General features: G+C 42.9%; 2 protein-coding genes and 1 non-coding gene across 8 annotated transcripts in view; 1 reads left to right on the top strand and 2 right to left on the bottom strand.

Moving 5' to 3' along the window:
• LOC114786023 (nucleosome-remodeling factor subunit BPTF-like) overlaps window positions 1-13,386 on the top strand; it is a 33,739-nt gene extending 20,353 nt beyond the window's left edge. For 4 of the 6 annotated variants that reach the window (XM_028972752.1, XM_028972751.1, XM_028972756.1 and 1 more), the window contains 8 exons: window positions 73-155; window positions 1,895-2,120; window positions 2,218-2,477; window positions 2,553-2,726; window positions 3,384-3,570; window positions 3,921-4,005; window positions 6,541-6,727; window positions 13,056-13,386. In XM_028972752.1, coding sequence (XP_028828585.1) covers window positions 73-155; window positions 1,895-2,120; window positions 2,218-2,477; window positions 2,553-2,726; window positions 3,384-3,570; window positions 3,921-4,005; window positions 6,541-6,727; window positions 13,056-13,263 — 1,410 coding nt within the window. In that variant the 3' untranslated portion in view covers window positions 13,264-13,386. Of the gene's footprint in view, window positions 1-72; window positions 156-1,894; window positions 2,121-2,217; window positions 2,478-2,552; window positions 2,727-3,383; window positions 3,571-3,920; window positions 4,006-6,540; window positions 6,728-6,816; window positions 7,580-13,055 lie in introns of those variants that run through there. The other 2 variants (XM_028972754.1, XM_028972755.1) reach the window with 2 other exon arrangements.
• On the bottom strand, window positions 11,717-16,816 carry LOC114786025 (uncharacterized). The gene is made up of 5 exons (XM_028972758.1): window positions 16,677-16,816; window positions 15,744-16,361; window positions 14,357-14,443; window positions 13,583-13,774; window positions 11,717-12,755 (listed from the first exon to the last, which is right to left on the bottom strand). The coding sequence occupies exons 1-5, from the start codon at window positions 16,741-16,743 to the stop codon at window positions 12,568-12,570; spliced, it is 1,152 nt and encodes a 383-aa protein (XP_028828591.1). The 5' UTR covers window positions 16,744-16,816; the 3' UTR covers window positions 11,717-12,567.
• Window positions 16,817-17,620: 804 nt separating this feature from the next.
• On the bottom strand, window positions 17,621-17,693 carry trnar-ccg (transfer RNA arginine (anticodon CCG)). Its single transcript has one exon. It is a non-coding gene; the product is annotated as a tRNA-Arg (tRNA).
• Between the last annotated feature and the right edge of the window lie 173 nt (window positions 17,694-17,866).

The raw sequence follows: 17,866 nt of genomic DNA, 5'->3' as shown, positions 1-17,866 counted from the left end.
TGTGTTGATGTAATGTGTGTGTAATTTTGTTCTTTTTGTATATGTCTGTCTTCTGTGTCCTTCTGAACCCAGGTGACTATGAAGCAGAACATGTCCATGGGGAGCCTGAAGACGAAGAGGGGTGTGTCTGCGGCCGAGCGGGAGGAGAACCAGAGGTGAGGTGGCCTTGTGCAGACCGTGCCAAATGAAGTGTCACCTTTTCCTCTCTGTGCATGATTGTTAACCATGTCTTGGTGGCATACAGACTTGAGCATGAGTTTTTGTGGGTCGGACAGAATATTCTATTTTCAGTATTTTCAGCTCTGCTAATATGTGTTTAAAAGTCTACGCAGGACTGCTGCAGGTCCCTGCTGGAGGTTTTTCAGTTAAACGCAAGAAACCAGCACAGCTGCCCATAAGGCGGCGCCCCAAATGGGATGTTTAATGCCTGGGAAAAATGTTTGGCTGCCACGTAAAGGCCCGTTCCTGCTGTACATTACTCATCAATATGGTCAGAGCTTTGTGCACGTTTTTTGGTATGGACAGAATGGACTACAGTTGGGTACAAGTGGGAATTCCAGTAGTAGGGGAACTGTGAAATGGTAAAAAAGTAATCACCACCATTTCCACCATTTGTTACGTTTGTTGTAAAAATATTGGGAATTTTGGGGTTCCAGGTGGCCCTCTAGTGGGTATGTTAGTAGCTATGCCAACACAAGCACACAGAATTTTGCGTTTGAAATGTACATAAATGCAGCATAAATGGGCATCAGTGGCATTTGAACTTAGCACGTCCAGTTCCGCCTGGTATGTTCTTACAAGAACACTGCAGGGTTCTCTCTCGCCATTGCACCATTTCATGCCCTGTCCCACCCCCCACCCCCCAGCGTTCTGTGTTGAGTCTGGGAACCAGACCTGACCCTTGACAACCCCACCACACACACACACACACACACACACACACACACACAGACACACATACACACAGCTGGTGCCGCTGTCTGACTCCTCCACCACCACCTCCCCCCTTCGAGCCCGCTCATTCCCATGTGTAGGAGGGACATGAGAGAAGGACCGCCTGTGTCCATCACAACGTTCCACCCCACCAGAGTTACGAGTTTTGGACGTACCAACAACAAACAGGCAGAACAAAAGCGCCATTCTCCACCACCACATACTCCCACACTTCTCGAGCACAGTGGAGCCCGTCCTGAAGGGTTAAAGCAGTGGCAGAAACCGGAATTCTGATCTTTCATTGCCCATTAAGTCACTGTGATGCATTTGCACATAATTATATATATCATAATCAGATATATCTAACAAGAGCGTTCTTGCTGAATGGTGAGTTACTTTCACTAGTAAACAATGCTCTGAGTCCTGCTGTCCATTCTCTAAAAACTGTCTCACTTCACAAACGGATCTCTGATCACAGTCAATAGCAAGTTTTCTGGACACAGTTTTCATGTGAAATTATGGTTTTCCGCCATCCTTCCAGTTTTTAATGTGTTTGATGACTTTTTAGTAATTTTAGGTTAATAAGTTTACTCCTGAAATGCAGCAATATCTTTTGCTATCTTCTGAGGAAAAGTCTTCACGGATTAAGCCACATGTGGCCTCTTGGAACATTTAAAGCCCCTTACCAGATGATGGCATATTTTTTTGGCAGGGCAGAGTCCATATCTGTTATATTTTGTGATTTTGGACATGTCTTGCATTTGTAGCTTTAATTTATGAAATGAACAGTAAGTGTTCCAATGTCAAAACAGCGGTTTCCTTCTTTTGTATTTTTATTTTTTTCTTCCTGCTTTATTTGTCTTTCTGTGTAAGTGAAGGGGGAAGGAGGAGCTGCTCATGAATCTTTTCTGATGAATGTCTCCATCTGTCAATCTTTTTCCATTTATTTATTTTTGCACAGGATGACTGTGTGTAACCAGGTGATTAAGATCATTCTGGACAAGATAGACAAGGACGAGCGACAGGCCACGAAGAAGCGGAAGCACGAGGAAATGGTGGCGCAGAAAAACTGTCTGCAGAACGCTTCCAAACTCTCTGCTTTGCTCTTCAAGCAGAAGGAGCTGCTCAAGGCTGAAATCCTCAAGAAGAGGGCCCTGCTGGACAAAGAGCTGGAGCTCGAGGTCCAGGTTGGCATCTGAGCAGCTTGTCATTGTGAAAGATAAAAACTGTGTGTTCTGAGCCAAGCACGAAGGATTTTTATAACGTCGTGTTCCACTCCAATAGGAGGAGCTCAAGATGGACCTGATGAAGCTCAGGCATGAAAAAGAAGGCACCATGGCTGCAGCATCTCTGGCATCTCTGGACACAGCTCTGACTATCAGGAATCCATCCACCATCACATTGTCCACCTCACCCTACAAACGTAAACGCGAGGACGAGCTGGAGGCACCATCCACCAAGAGCAAGAACATCTCCACCACCTCAAAGACCTGCACGGACATCAAGCTGTACTGCATATGCAAGACGCCCTATGATGAGTCCAAGTAAGATGCAATATTGTTCTTTCACCATCTTCCAGAGATGTCTGAAGTACCAGACTAACATCCACACCTTCGTAGGTTCTACATTGGCTGTGACCTCTGCACAAACTGGTATCATGGTGAGTGTGTGGGCATCTCAGAGATGGACGCCAAGAAGATGAGAGATTACGTCTGCAGCGAGTGTCGACTGGCCCAGCAGGGCAGCAGCGAGGAGCTCTACTGTGTCTGCCGCACACCCTATGATGAAGCTCAGTAAGAAACCTGAGCGTCGATATGTTCTTGTAGGCTTAAAAGGAGATAGTCAATTTCCTTTAAATTAGAAATGTAAAGTTTAACAGCGCTAACAATGCCGTATCTAATAGTGTTTATGGTGCTTTTAGTCACTTCACTGTTATTTAGACATTAATTGTTGTGAACCCCATTGGCATTTCCCCTTTGATCCTCTGAAGATTAAGGACACTATTTTCAATCTGGCCTTGTAAGGTCAAGGAGATAAATAACTAAAAATAGATAGAAGTGTTTGGCCGGTGTCTGTATCTGTCCATTTTCTTTTAAAACCGAGGCGGTCCGATTATAGTCAGCGCTTATGCACGCTACTACCTCATTCTGGATTACTATAGATCTTATTTTTTCTTTCATTTTTTTTTTTAATCTTTTAAATCTTTTTTTTTTTTACTATAGATCTTATTTTTTCTTTCATTTTTTTTTTAATCTTTTAAATCTTTTTTTTTTTAACCTTATTCTCGCAAACCAGCCCTGTGCTTAGTTGCGTAGAACCTGCACTTAGCACCAGTCCCCTGACTCGAGAAAAGAATCGACCTTAAACCCGACTGATTGGCTGACGAGTTTGGTTAAATTTCATGAGTGGATTTGATTGGCTGTTATCCCTGTTTATTTTGCCCCGTGCAGGTTCTACATCGGCTGTGACCGCTGCCAGAACTGGTACCACGGGCGCTGCGTAGGCATCCTTCAGAGCGAGGCTACGCACATCGACGAGTATGTGTGCCCGCGGTGCCAGTCTGCGGAGGACCCAGTCTTGACTTCCCTGACCGACCAGGACTACGAGGGGCTACGCCGGATCCTGCGCTCCTTACAGGTATGTCTGGGCCCGTCTCTCGGCCAGCCCCACCCTCCTCCACAGTCACCGTGGAAACAAAGGAGGCACTGTTCCTCAACACTGCCACGACCCCCCCGCCCGTTTGTCTTTATCAGATGTGCACAGGTCCACTGGGACCCCCACTTGGACTGCTTCCCAGGAGTGTTTTTCTTCTGAACTCCCGCCTTTCGCTTCTCTCCTGTGTTCTGCGAGAACGAAGAAGAGCACATCTGTTCTTATTGAACCAGCTGCTTCCAATATCGGCCCTCATGGTTTGTTTTGTTTTCTCTCATTCTTTATCTCTTCTCTTTCTCCTCCCCCCTCTTTCCCTTTCATCCTGTTGCTGAAAGGCGCATAAAATGGCATGGCCCTTTTTGGAGCCTGTGGATCCCAGCAAAGTTCCAGATTACTACGGTGTCATCAAAGAGCCCATGGGTGAGTGTACAGAGCAGCTAACGCCGTAAAAAAAATGGTCGCACACTGGACTATGTTCCTGCCTGTAGTACTGGAGAAAGGTACATACAGTTGGAGTGTGTAGAATTAAATATAATATTAGTGTAAATCTGAAACTGGCATTCTGCACTTTCCATTAATCTGAAATATGAATTTCTGCTCTGAATTAGACTAGATTTAGCACTAGAAGAAAAAAGAAAAAAAAAAAAAAACGCAATATTTGACTTGAGTTATTTAGATACTCAGACTCACAGCCCTTCTATTCACATCAGAATTGATCAGACTTATTATAAACTTATACTAAAAGTGTATATGCGAGCAAATGACGAAAATGCTGTAAGCAAAAAAAGTCATTTTTGAAAAATGTGCACACACACACTGAAAGCAATATACGCTTTATAAACCACACTCTAGCTGGGATTGTTCGCCCATGGATTTGCCAACTTTCAACCATAAATAGTAAATGTAAATCTCGGCTGTAAACCTGAGAAAATTGCGTCATGACAACAGAGGGGAAAAGTAAGAAGACATTTTTTCTGACATAAAAATAGATGTGCTTGTGGTCACAGTAATGTTGTGACAAAAAAAAGAGGTGGCTGAGAAAGAGGTGGTAAGCTTTTTTTTTTTTGTTTCTGAGAAAACAAATTTAGACTTGCGACAAAGAACACATCTAGGTAATCTAAATTGATTAATGAGCCAAAGAATCCGCATGGTCCTTGAACACCCGTTCTTCTAATTCCGCTATAATGCCAGCGCATTATGTTACATTATGTACACCTACAGTAGAGGCCAAAAGTTTGGACACACCTTCTCATTAAGTGTGTTTTCTTTAGGTTCATGACCATTTACATTGGTTTATTCTCACTGAAGGCATCAAAACCATGAATGAACACATGTGGAGTTATGTACTTAACAAAAAAGGTGAAATAACTGAAAACATGTTTTATATTCTAGTTTCTTCAAAATAGCCGCCCTTTGCTCTGATTGCTGCTTTGCACACTCTTGGCATTCTCTCGATGGGCTTCAAGAGGTCGTCACCTGAAATGCTTTTCCAACAGTCTTGAAGGAGTTCCCAGAGGTGTTTAACACTTGTTGGCCCCTTTGCCTTCACTCTGTGGTCCAGCTCACCCAAAACATCTGGATTGGGTTCAGGTCCGGTGACTGTGGAGGCCAGGTCTCCACTTTTTGTTAAGTACACAACTTCACATTGAATGAGAAGGTATGTCCCCTTTAGACACTCAGGGTTAATTGTCTTGCTCAGGGGCTATTTACTACTAAGGTAGTAAGTGGGGTTTGAACCTGTGACTTACTTACCTGCTAGGCAACTACCACCCCTTATGTTTCAGTCAAAGACCGAAGAGCCTGGTGTGGCAGAAGATTGGCCTTAAGTTCTGAAGCATCAGTCTGAAGATCGATGAACAGGGGTAGATGAAGGCAGGGGATTTCTGGGAGGCCATGTGTCATGATTATACCATCCAGGCATAATCGTAAAGCGCGGTCGAAGCGCTGCATTTGAAGCGCTTCTCGTAGCCTCGTGCTCCAGGAGCCTTTAGAGGAAATGCCCCCCAACGCAGATCAAACCTCCCGTGTAAATGGCGCCTTGTGCAGGCCCAGTCTTTTGAACTGGCAAACAAACAGGCGGTTAATGACGGGTGGAGAAAGCCGGACACTGGCGGCCTCTGTGCCGGTCCTGATGGCTGCAGCTTTAAGAGCCCCCAGAAGGGAGGAAGTTCTCTCCGCCGTTTCTGTTTAGTCAGAGACCCGTGTTCATTTTGGCAAAGGGCTCGGCGTTTTGATACAGACCTGAGTTTACCAAGGGCTACAGGATGGGAGAGGGAGACGCTTGGTTTTTTGGAACGAGGAGGGTGGGGTTTGGATCCTTGAATGTGTTCTAACTGGAATTCATAAGAGGCTCAACACTTATTTAACAAATGCAATCATTCATAATTTATCAAATAAAATGCATTTCAGCAAGCGTGAATTCACATACCCAACCAATATTTGGCTGAGATGTAGGGGAAGGACCCACCCCCCTCACTGTCCTAATAAATAATATTTATTTCCCCCTCTCTAATAACCACCGACTTAATTTTTGTTGTGTTGAAAAAAAGTGACAGTTCAATTCCAAGAGCTTTCACTTTTCCAAGACTGGAGTGGAGGATAAACAAGATGTCACTCACTGTTGTCTCTTGTGGTTGGTGGAGGAATTACAGTGGTATTATTGTGGTGTGTGTGTTCTTTCCCTTTTTTTTTTTTTTAGACATCATATTAGAATGTAAATGCTAATCTTCACTTCATCTTTATGATGGAAAACCATTTACGTTTTTTTTTTACATACATTTGTGTGCAAACAGGTGAGTTTGTAGTTGTAAATTCCACTTGTTAGAAAGTTAATCAGCAAATAGCAAATTGGTTGTGAAATCATCCCTACGGTGAAACCTTATGAATACGTTGGTGTCCAGACCTTCAAATTTCTTTGTATTCCAAAGTAATATCTTCTATCTTCCCCCCATCTAGACCTTTCTACGTTGGAGGACCGGTTACAGAAGCACTATTACATCAAGCTGACTGAGTTTGTTGCCGACGTGACCAAAATGTTCGATAGCTGCCGTTACTACAACCCCAGCGATTCGTCCTTCTACCAGTGTGCAGAGGTCCTCGAGACCTTCTTCGTCCACAAGCTCAAAGCTTTCAAAGATGACAGGTAACATCAAATCCTCATGCAGGTCTTCAAACTCCATCAAGTTCCTCTCTATGCTTCCTTGACGTTTGTTGCATTTCATTTTGTTCCAGCGGCGTCATGTGTTAATATTGCTCATCGTTTAATTTGCTGTGCCTGGTTCCATGTCTGATGCTGTGAACGTTCTGTAGTGTGATATGAAGAACTTTGCATTAGCATGTACCTTCTGCTACCTTGGTTTTGTGTTCAAAATCATTGCATGCTGCTGTTTTTTTTTTTTTTTTATGCCATCCATGCTTTTCGTTTCTTTGGTCAAATGTCCGAATTCCACAGTTCTTTTCTTTTATATATATTCTCCAGTATCATAAGCTATAAAAGCTTGAAAAAGTACAAGCATGTGAATGCCCCTATCAGGAACAGTGCAGAGGATGTAGATGACTTGTACAGTGTATTTTACTTGCCTACATGAGCCCTTTTGTGAAGGAGCATTTACAGAAAATGGATTTTTTTGTTATCAAGAGTTGTATGTGGTTCTAATCTCTCTGTGTATGAAAACATGGCTGCTGTCGTGGTTTTATTATTTTCTGTTTGTTTAAGTTCAGGACACGAACGCTGTTATGAGCCGATGGCATCCTGTACTCCTCACTCGGTTTATTACCAGTTAAGCTTTTTAATAAAAAAAAATTCAAAAATAACAACGACTGAAGGGGTCATCAGCTGTTTCCTTTTTTTATTTCCTTCCTGCTGTGTTCTGTAGGTCTCTAAAAACAAGATGCAGTCAGCAGCCCTGTAGAATCTACCAGACTGGAGCGTAGTCTACTAAAACTGATGTACTGGGTCTTTCCCTCCCTCTCTCTCCCCTCATTTAAAAACTGAAGGTGATTGTGATGCTCCGAACATGGTGACACGGTGAAATGTGTCCTCTGCATTTAACCATCACCCTTGGTGAGCAGTGGGCAGCCTTGACAGACAGTGTGTGGGGGACGGTGCCTTGCTTAAGGGGACCTCAGTGGAACCCACAATTATTCGATTACAAGTCCGCTTCCTTAACCGCTAGGCCACCACTGCCACACCATTTTCCCAGAGGTCAAGTTCATGCCCATGAACTTTATTAAAGTGAAGTGATCTGATACAAAGCAGCACAGCACACGGTGCACACAGTGAAATCTGTCCTCTGCATTTAACCCATCACCCTTGGGGAGCAGTGGGCAGCCATGACAGGCGCCCAGGGAGCAGTGTGTGGGGATGGTGATTTGCTCAGTGGCACCTTGGTGGATCGGGATTCAAACCGGCAACCTTCTGATTATGGGGCTGCTTCCTTAACCACTAGGCCACCACTGCCCCTTTAAAACATTAAAAGATTCACCCTGATGCCATTTACGGTGTTTTGTTCAGCTAATAACACTGTTTGTAATCTAAATTTGCACAATTGATGTGAAGAGGTGGTCCTTTTTATGATTTAAAAAAAAAAAAAACAATTTTGGGAAAGTTTTTTTTATTTACTTTTTGCTATGGAAGTACCAGGAAACAGAAAAAAACTGAATTCTCTTTTCACACTGATAAGAACCATCGATCATCATGTAATTGAAAACATTCACTGAAGGAAGCCACAGAAACCTCTCCCAAATCCTTCTCTACTTAAAAAGAGGGGGGGGGGGGGGGGGGGAGAAAAGAGGAATGTGTTCAGGGGAGGGATGTTCCTACAAGAAGCATAAAGGGCAGATTGAACTGAAATGTAAGGACCCCAAAAACGGGTGGTTTTTGCCCACCCATGCAAACACATCAGTATCCACATAACAACCACCTTTTTAACGTACCTACACTTGGGAGGGGGAGAAGAAAAAAAGGTTGTGGTCTGCAGCCATAAATTTCGCTTGGGTGGGGGAACCTTTAGAGCATTTGGTTTACAGAAAAATGTTCAGGATTTTTGTCGTATTTGGGTTTTGTTGGAGTGTCAGAGGTATTTTTGAAGGGATCATTGTACCGAAGCCGCATGCTTTGGTGGTGGTGGTGGTTATTTTGATGACCTTTGACCCACATGTACATGTTGAAAGACAAATTTTTTATCTTATTTAAATATAAATTAAAATATCTAATGCTGCATTTTGTGCGCATATCAGGGTGGGGGCTTGCAGATTGTTTATTTAATGTGTGTGTGTGTGTGTGTGTGATGTGTATATAGAATATTTTTTATTAAGGAAGCTCCTGCAACTTGTATTATTTATTCACCAATATTTGCTTTTTGAAAACTGGGGGAGAGGTAAAATCTATAATTTAACAATTCGTATTAAAATAATTTTGTACAGAATAAAATCATTTTAATTAGTTTTTTATCGGACTGTCTGCAGCTGCAACACATCACTGTGAAGTTCCGAGTTAAATGCTGCAAGTTGTAAAATTGATTTGACGGCAGTCATGTGAGAGTCGCCCGAAGCATCTTCAGAATTTCCTTAATTTGTCCTGACCAGCACCACAATCGCATGGCAGGATGCTCCAAATTTTCAAGGTTTGTTTCTTGGTCTTGCAGTTACTCTTAACTTCCTTTTCAGTTCTTTTGCAAAGTCAGATAGTGGAGGACCGCTGATCCAGTTTCCTGCATTTACTGAGCTGGACTAAGGTGACTTTTTCAGACCTTAAGTGCAATATTTAGCTTGTTCACAATCAGTATTAGGGATGGTAATTTCAGAGCAAAAATTCTGAAAAATACTATACCCACAAAGTAAAAGCAAGAAGTTTTATTTATTCATTCGTTATGTTCCTTTTGATATATATATATTAGCTGCAAAGTCTAAAATGTTTTAGTGCTTCTGGGCTGTCCAAGAAATTGTCAAGGCTGGATCAGTGGGTGGGAATTAGACTGTTTTAAATCCTGTTTTAGCCATAGGGTCTTCTCTTCTGCTCATCTGGAGTATGGTGTTCTCCAGGGGTCCAGTCTTGGCCCATTGTTATTTTCTTTGTATATGCTACACGTGGCTACATATTTTAAAAATATGGCATACCTTTTCATTTCTAGACTACACCCAGATTTACTTACCAATGACTAAGGAGTCACTGACTTCTCTACACAAATGCTGTGTCAGACAAAAGATGTTGTTTTTGGACCATTAGCCACTGATGGAGCTGTTCATGTTGGCTCTTTAACAGAGTTGTGCAAGTCCTATGTCAAAACTTTTTAACTAATTTATTTTTATGGATACAGATATCCTCAGTTGTCAAGAGCTGCTTTTGCCATTTAAGAGTGCTTGTTAGAGTTGAGCCCCTCTGATTTGTAGACTGTATCTCATACTTTTATCCTCTCACATCTGTACTTCAGCAACTCACTTGATCCTAGTGTCAGTAAATTTCCCCTTTCTCGGCTCCAGCTGATCTAAAATACTGCTGCTCGTTTTGTTTCTGGTGCTCAGAAATTTTGGCCTGATAGCCCAGTATTGGCCTCTCTATCTGGCTTCCATTGGCATACAGAATACAGTTAAAAAATGTCCTTTTGGTCTTTTAAGTCCTTAAATTGTGCTGCTCAAGTCTTACCTGACTTAGTTGCTGGTTCCATATATACCAACATTTACACTTCATTCTTTTATACAGTAATTGCTGGTGGTGCCAAAGTCCAAAAGGAAAACTAGAGATGATCGTGCCTTTGCAATTTTGGCACAAAATTTTGGAACAATCGAACCATCAACCCAAACTTTTAAATTCAGACATAAAATAGACTTGATTTCCAATGCTTTTAACTAAGTCATTTTTCTATCTTTTCAATTGCGCTGCACATTTTCATCATATTTAACTTCTAAAATGATATTTTTAACAGGAACAGTGGAGGTCAAGTTGAATTGCCCAATGGATTGATGGAAAAACAAATTACCCTCCCCTCCTTCAGGACGATTCATCAGACTGTACATTGATGTCTGAGCAAATATGACGTTTGTAAACCTTTCCTGGATCCAATATTCAGTCAAATGAAGTCCTGTATGCAGATTTAAATCAAAACAGAGCTTTTTGGCCAGAATGTGTCAAGATATGTTAAGCATGGGCTTTGCTGGATGGAGGCTTTGGATTTGTGCTGCAGCCAGTGGCATCTGGCTTTCATTCAGTATCAGCAAATTCTGGGGAAAGTTTAAAAAAAAAAATATATATATATATATACCACCTCAAACTCTATACTGAAATACCTAAAGAGGCGCAAGGTTTTTCCAGAACCCAGACAGTACCTTCAACATTGTTAAAAATCTGCGTAGCTTGACACTGCGAGGGTTGCTTCTTACACAAGCTACTTTAGCATGGATCAATGGCAGTTTTCTCTGCCATCTGCCAAATGATCAGATGGATGAAAGAGTTGTTGAGCACATTGGCTTCATTACACAATGCAGATTACTTGCGGTTTTTGATCAACTACTTGGTTGAATTTGACTTCAAATGAGCAAATCCATCATTACACCTAGAATGTACAATTTAATAAATGATAAAAAACGGAGCGGTCAAGTGAAATATTGAGGGGCTGCATTAAGTGCTTCAAGTGATCGTTCCATCCACTTCCTTTGCCTCCTCCTCGCTCCAGGCTTTGTGAATCTTTGGTCACACAGGAAAGAACTTGTATTGATTGCTAAAACTTCCCACATCATTAGACACACACACACTCTTACAGCTGCTGCTCCCACATGGAATGTTCCACTGCTGCTGCGGTCAGGAGGATTTTCAAAGCTGCTGCTTCCTGCCAGCATGGCTTCCCTCAGGCCACGATAACAGATAGGGGCCCACTGGTCTGGGAAAAAGGCTCGGGGTGCAGGATGGGAGCGGCAGTCCGCACTCGCTGTCGTTACCCCACAATTATGACCCCAGCCCTCGATGCTATCTCCGGAGTTAATCTGATCTGCTCCAGGCTGAAGGCTTTTCAGGTTCATTCAGCGTGTGGATGGGGTCACTCCACAGTCGTCAGCACAGCCTGACCAGGATGACAAAGGTCCGTTAATGGACCCTTCGCAAAAAAATCAAATACACAAACACAAATGTTAGAAAAAATTAAAACATTATACATTTTTTTTATTAAAAAAAACAAACAAACAAACAGACAATTGTGCAGCTGCAGTGCAAATGACAACTTTCGGGGGCAATCGTACACATTCGTGGTGAGAACGTTTAGTACCAGAAACCCTCCTCCTACTCCTCCCCCCGGATCCGTATATCCACACCCGTGTCCTTTCCTCTCTCCACATACGCAGGGAAGGCTGAGTGTGGAGCGTTCTCCACGATCTTGAAGGAACGCCCTTCATGAGCACCCAGGTGCGGAGAGGGTCAGATTTCATTGTGATTTAGATTCCTGACCTCGCACGAACGCACACACAAACACACACGCTTCCTGGCCCACAATGTCTACGCAACCCACTCAAAATCGTACCACTCCAGGGTTCCCCGTTAGTTCCCTTTGGTCCGGATGTTTGTGACCTCCAGGTCACCTCCTAACGTTCCTCGAACATCACAGTGCTTTTCCAGAATTCCGATTAGAGCGGCGAAAGGGAAGAAAGAGCCGGAGGAGGCAGCGTTTCTGGTTTATTGTCCCGGGTCAGTCCTTCCAGCTCAAGTCCGACAGAAAAGGCCGAGCCCCAGAAAGCCTAGATCAGCTAATGATAACACAACGAACCGTTTGATGAGGTTGCTTGATATGGTACTAAATTCAGTTTTGAAATTGACCGTGAACACGTCCCAGTTGTGCAGATGACCGGACAGGACAAACGTGAGGCAAGCACTGTACAGCAAGCTAATTTTGTCTAGCGGACACTTAAGAGCGCTTAAGGGCGGAGCCGTGACAGTTTCTTTTTCTCCATTTCTTGAACCCAGGCTGCGGTCAGGTCCTCATGTGGCGAGCAAGCAGCTCACCAGCACCTTAAGCTTGTGACCTCCACGACCGCCTGGTGCCTCCTCTTGTTGTACCGCTTGACGTAGTTGGAGCTGCGCAGAAGCCCGTCCCCGGGTTTCAGTTTCCCTCCAACGAGGGCCAGGACGTCAATGGGCAGGTGGCGTCGCCGGTGGTAGATCTGCCCCATGATGATGTACCGGCTCCCTGTCGGACAACGGAGCGATGGTTCAGGGAACAAACGGGCAAAGTTCGGAAACGGACCCGCTAAATTAAACTTGCGTCTTTAAAAAGCTTTTAACTCTGCCCACCCCCATGTGTTACCATGACAAAATAGTTCCTTTTTCCATGAACTACGAAGCAATGTTTGTATTATATGTTATAGCATTTGCATTGCATATGAAATGCTATAAATAAATTTGTATTTAAATGTGTTTTGTAGAACTTAGTTATGAGAATAATTAATTGTTTTCTGTATTTCCTGCCAAATGTTTTTTTTTCCCACAGCTGGACTCCAGTTAAGCTGCAGAAACTTCTCGAGGACGATCAGGGGAAACGGGAGGCACCAGACCTCAATTTTGAGCTTCGTGGCAAAGGCTGTGAATACTTATGTCCATGCGCTTATACAGGTTTTTTATTTTTTAATAAATTTGCCCAAACCTCAAGTAAACGTGAAAAACGTTATCATTATGAGGTGTTGTGTGTGGAGTTCTGATGGGACAATGCATTTTATCCATTTGGGAATAAGGCTGTAACATAAAATGTTATGGAAAAGCGAATACTTTCCAGGTGCACTGTAAATATTGGGAATTGTGTAATATTAAAGTATATTACATCATTTGTATGCTTGTGTGTCATGTTTAAAATGTACGCATTGGATAATTGTTGGACACATTCTAAATTACAGTGACCTTTTCTTGGGAGATTTACTGTGTTTCCTGCATATGGTGAGAGTACGGACCAAACATTTTACAAAAATGCATGCTGATTTCAGTAACACCATTTTCAATGGATTATGGATTTGGAAGCCTTACCGAGCTTGAAGTCTGGACAGAGCTTAGAGCACTTGTAGGTGTCGAGGACAATGATGCGCACTTTGAAGAAGTAGCTGTCCGGCGTCACATACAGCCGGCTCATCTTGTAGAAGCCGTCGCTGTTGACCAGGAGAGTGATGAGATGTATTCCTCGGCGAAGGATTTCAATATCATGTACAATTCCGTTGATGGCTATTTACAGAAGAAGTCAAAAAGATAACTAGATCTGCTATATTTTTATACTGATTGTTGACCAGCAATTTTCTACAAAAATGTATTGGTGTATTTTAAATTAATTACATTTATCAATAAGATCCATTTAGTGGTGCTTCCTTATATGACACTGAGTAGAGATAAGTCATCAGAACTTAGGGTTTATTTCCTTCTATGGTAATATATCTCATAGGAGGACATATAACAAACATAGCCCAATGTCAATCTTTTACAATGGACAGATTATGAGAAATTGCATAGACAAAAAAATATAAATCTAATATAAAATCAGGATGGATTGATGCATTGATGTAATAACTACAACATGGGGCAGTGGTGGCCTAGTGGGTAAGGAAATAGGCCCGTAATCACAAGGTTGCCGTCCCCACACACTGTTCTCCGGGCATCTTTCCTGGCTACCCACGGCTCACCAAGGGCGATGGTTTAAAGTAGAGGACACATTTCGTTGTGTCACCGTGTGCTGTGCTGCAGTGTTTCACAATGACAATCACTTTCAACACGTGTAAGAAAATAACATGTTTTTTTTTGTACAACTCGTACCAAATTCACTGTAGCAGTAGTGCTCCCTCTCGTCCTTCTCCTTCCTGCACTCGCTCAGACACACGGCATCTTGAGCGAACTCGGACTCTGTGGAAGGGGACAGAACATTGCCAGTGCCGAAACCAGAGCGCTCATTCCAGCATCGTTATGAGGCCAGGCCTGTCAGTGCGGTGTCATTATAAAAACCATTCCTGTCTGTTCCCATTTTCTGCTAATTGCTGTATCACAATCCCTCTCACTTCTGCATAGTTAGAATTCCTTTCACTCCCCTTCCCTTCAAACACCCTTCACCCTGATGCAGCATCTTCACCGATGTTTCCCGATCCCCTGGTAAAAATAATCCTATTACTTCACCTTAACTGGGCTGTAACTGTCATAACTATAATTAGGTTTTCTCGATATGGGGGCGCAGTGGCTTCTCCAGGAACATCATCCAAGCTTTTCCGTTTTGGGATCATATCTGCTGAAATGTGGGTGTTCCACACCTCCCAAGGTGTCCACACACAAGCACCAGTTACACTGAATAGTTGGAACTGTGAAGCATTCACTGAAAACTGAAATTTATGGCCTCGTATTCTATATTTATTCACTTACAGTACAGGCCAAAAGTTTGGACACACCTTCTCATTCAATGTGTTTTCTTCCATGACCATTTACATTGGTAGATTCTCACTGAAGGCATCAAAACTATGAATGAACACATGTGGAGTTATGTTCTTAACAAAAAAAAGGTGAAATAACTGAAAACATGTTTTATATTCTAGTTTCCTTGCTCTGATTACTGCTTTGCACACTCTTGGCATTCTCTCGATGAACTTCAAGAGGTCGTCACCTGAAATGCTTTTCCAACAGTCTTGAAGGAGTTCCCAGAGGTGTTTAGCACTTGTTGGCCCCTTTGTCTTCACTCTGCGGTCCAGCTCACCCCAAACCATCTGGATTGGGTTCAGGTCCGGTGACTGTGGAGGTCAGGTCTCCACTTTTTGTCAAGTACATAACTCCACATGTGTTCATTCATAGTTTTGATGCCTTCAGTGAGAATCTACCAATGCAAATGGTCATGAAAACAAAGAAAACACATTGAATGAGAAGGTGTGTCCAAACCTTTGCCCTGTACTGTAAGCACGTTAACAATTATTGGCATTTTATTAACCACTTGACACCTTGGCCCTGATCCACCTCACAGTCAGACCAATCAATTCATTGTAAAGCCAATATCACAATATTATTGGTTACAAGTCATGAGCAATGCCCCGCCCACTGAAAGCCATAATGGTTTCAAATAATGGTTATATTGATTATATATTTTTTATATTACATTTTTGCCTATTTGTTATATTGAATAATATCTGTCTTCTTAATTCATAATTAGTATCAGCTGAACACAAACCTCTTTTGAAGATGTCGAAGTGGTGGTGTAAGCTGAAAGAGCGGCGGTTGTGCAGGACAAAGGGACGGCTGCTGTTGCGGTTGTCCCCGCTGGCCAGACTGGACTTTCCGGGACGATTCTCCTCAGGGTCCAGTCGTCTGTTCTGGGGTTCTCTGTCTCTGCGAGGGTTAGCGGATATCTGAACATGGCCTCGTGACTTCGAGTTGTGACTGTTGTCGGCGTCACCAAGTGGGGGACCGTTGGGACTGTCCACTCCAGTTTTATGAGTGATGTTGGCAGTGTTGACCGGTGTGATTTTGGAGGGCAGAACCGGGATGTAACCTCGTCTGTCGCCTTGGTTCTTCTCGCTGTTGTGTTCTGTGGGGAAACGTTCCCCTTTAGACACTTTCTTGCTCTTGCCGTGAGACCGGGGTCGAGGCAGGGGCACCAGGTCCGTGTGCTTCGGCCACACCGCAGCAGGCAACGGGTGCGCTGCATATTTGGGGTCTGCAACTTTTTTGCTTTGTTCCGACAGCTCATTGATGGGCAGAGAGGGGTCTTTGGATCCCACCCTACTGTGGTTCCGAACAAGATCCAAAGAGCCGCTGGATGGGGCTGTCCCCATCAAAGAGAAGAGATCTGCAGAAAAAGAGAGCGAAAGAGAGATATGGATAAAAATAACATTTTAATCCAGGAAGACTTGCAGAGGTTATAAATAAATATATACACATATAGCTACAGGAAATCTATAATAATACATGTAAAATAAGTTATAAAATTATTACTACACCTAACAATAATAATAAAGTATATGCACAGATTACAACATGATTGTTTTTATTATTATGTATTATTATTTCTACAATGATATTTTCGTCATGGAGGACAGCTTAATTTCCAGCTTGTTAAAACCACTGAGCTGCATGAATATACATATTTGTGTGCGTGGCCCACCGTTCACCGCACTTTCCTCCGCGCCGGAGAGCGTCAGGGCGGCGAGCAGCAGCACGAGTCCCCGCATGGTGAAGCGCGTCCTCGCCGGGCGTGCTCAGCCGCGGAGGCTGCGCCTTTATATCCGCGCCGCGGAGGGATGGGGGCGTGGCCCGGTGGTTTACGGTTATTCTCACAGCCACTGCAACGTATTATACAGGAATATTGAAATGAGCAGGTATTATATTAAAATGTTCAATTAAAAAAAAAAAGTTACTTTCTCTTATGTCACAGTTCCGTCCCGGCGTAGTGGTCAGATCAACCTAACAACTTATAGCAATAATGCCAACAGCTGCGTCAGTGAGGGAACTATTTTACGGCGGAAGTGACGTGAATTATTTCTTAATTACATTGTAATTTCGTCAGACGAGCAGTTTTATTAGGTCTTATGGTTATGCTTTCTGCTTTCGTGTATGATGCCTCATGTCGCAATATCGCCTCCCTCTGGACGTTGCGCTAACTACTGTTCATTTTCTGTTATTTTGAATAGTTGAAAGTGATTTCCTAGATTTTCAAGATAGATACCTTTTATATTAGAGATATTTAAACACCTTTATAGTGACAAAAACGTATTTCCGCAAAAAAGTTATGTTTCAGTTTATTTATCTAACAGCGCCTGATAATATAAAGTTAACAAAATGCAACCAATTTCAGAGTCAGAACGTGTCAATTCAATGCCCATTATCATTTCGTGTTAAAATTTCAGAAAAGAACAATACATTTCAGAAACTTATTTACAGAAGACCCCCCCAAAGACAAATAACCACAGTACATCTGATCAGAAGACACAATATTTTTTATAAAGTACTGATCGTACTCCAAGTTGAAGTGAATGTCTGTTTTGAGCGCCATTTCTTTATGTCGCTGAGCAGGGCACGTGTCGTGTAAAAAAAAGCAATTTACGAACACGACCCAGATGGGACTCGAACCCACAATCCCCAGCTCCGGAGGCTGATGCCTTATCCATTAGGCCACTGGGTCTGCCCTGCGCCTCGGCCGCGGAAGTGCCATAAGTAGTTGGTTCCGGCCGCCGCATAGTGTCGTTTTGTCGACATATCGTAAATAAAACGTAAAACGCGCAAGCAGCGATCAGCGTGTCACAGCTCTGCGAATATTTAGCTTCTACTTCGCTTGCCTGAAATGAGGCCAGTCGC

This window comes from Denticeps clupeoides, chromosome 3 (assembly GCF_900700375.1).
Source record: "Denticeps clupeoides chromosome 3, fDenClu1.1, whole genome shotgun sequence".
NCBI classification, from domain to species: Eukaryota; Metazoa; Chordata; class Actinopteri; order Clupeiformes; family Denticipitidae; genus Denticeps; species Denticeps clupeoides.
This window is presented reverse-complemented; position numbering and strand designations above follow the sequence as displayed.

Bases quoted from the DNA above. Each gene is read 5' to 3' on its own strand.
- LOC114786025 (XM_028972758.1), bottom strand. From the start codon at position 16,743: ATGCGGGGACTCGTGCTGCTGCTCGCCGCCCTGACGCTCTCCGGCGCG. The intron at 16,362-16,676 runs GTGGGCCACGCA...CTTTTTCTGCAG, and splicing joins GGAGGAAAGTGCGGTGAACG to ATCTCTTCTCTTTGATGGGG. The intron at 14,444-15,743 runs GTTTGTGTTCAG...CCCCTTCCACAG, and splicing joins CTTCGACATCTTCAAAAGAG to AGTCCGAGTTCGCTCAAGAT.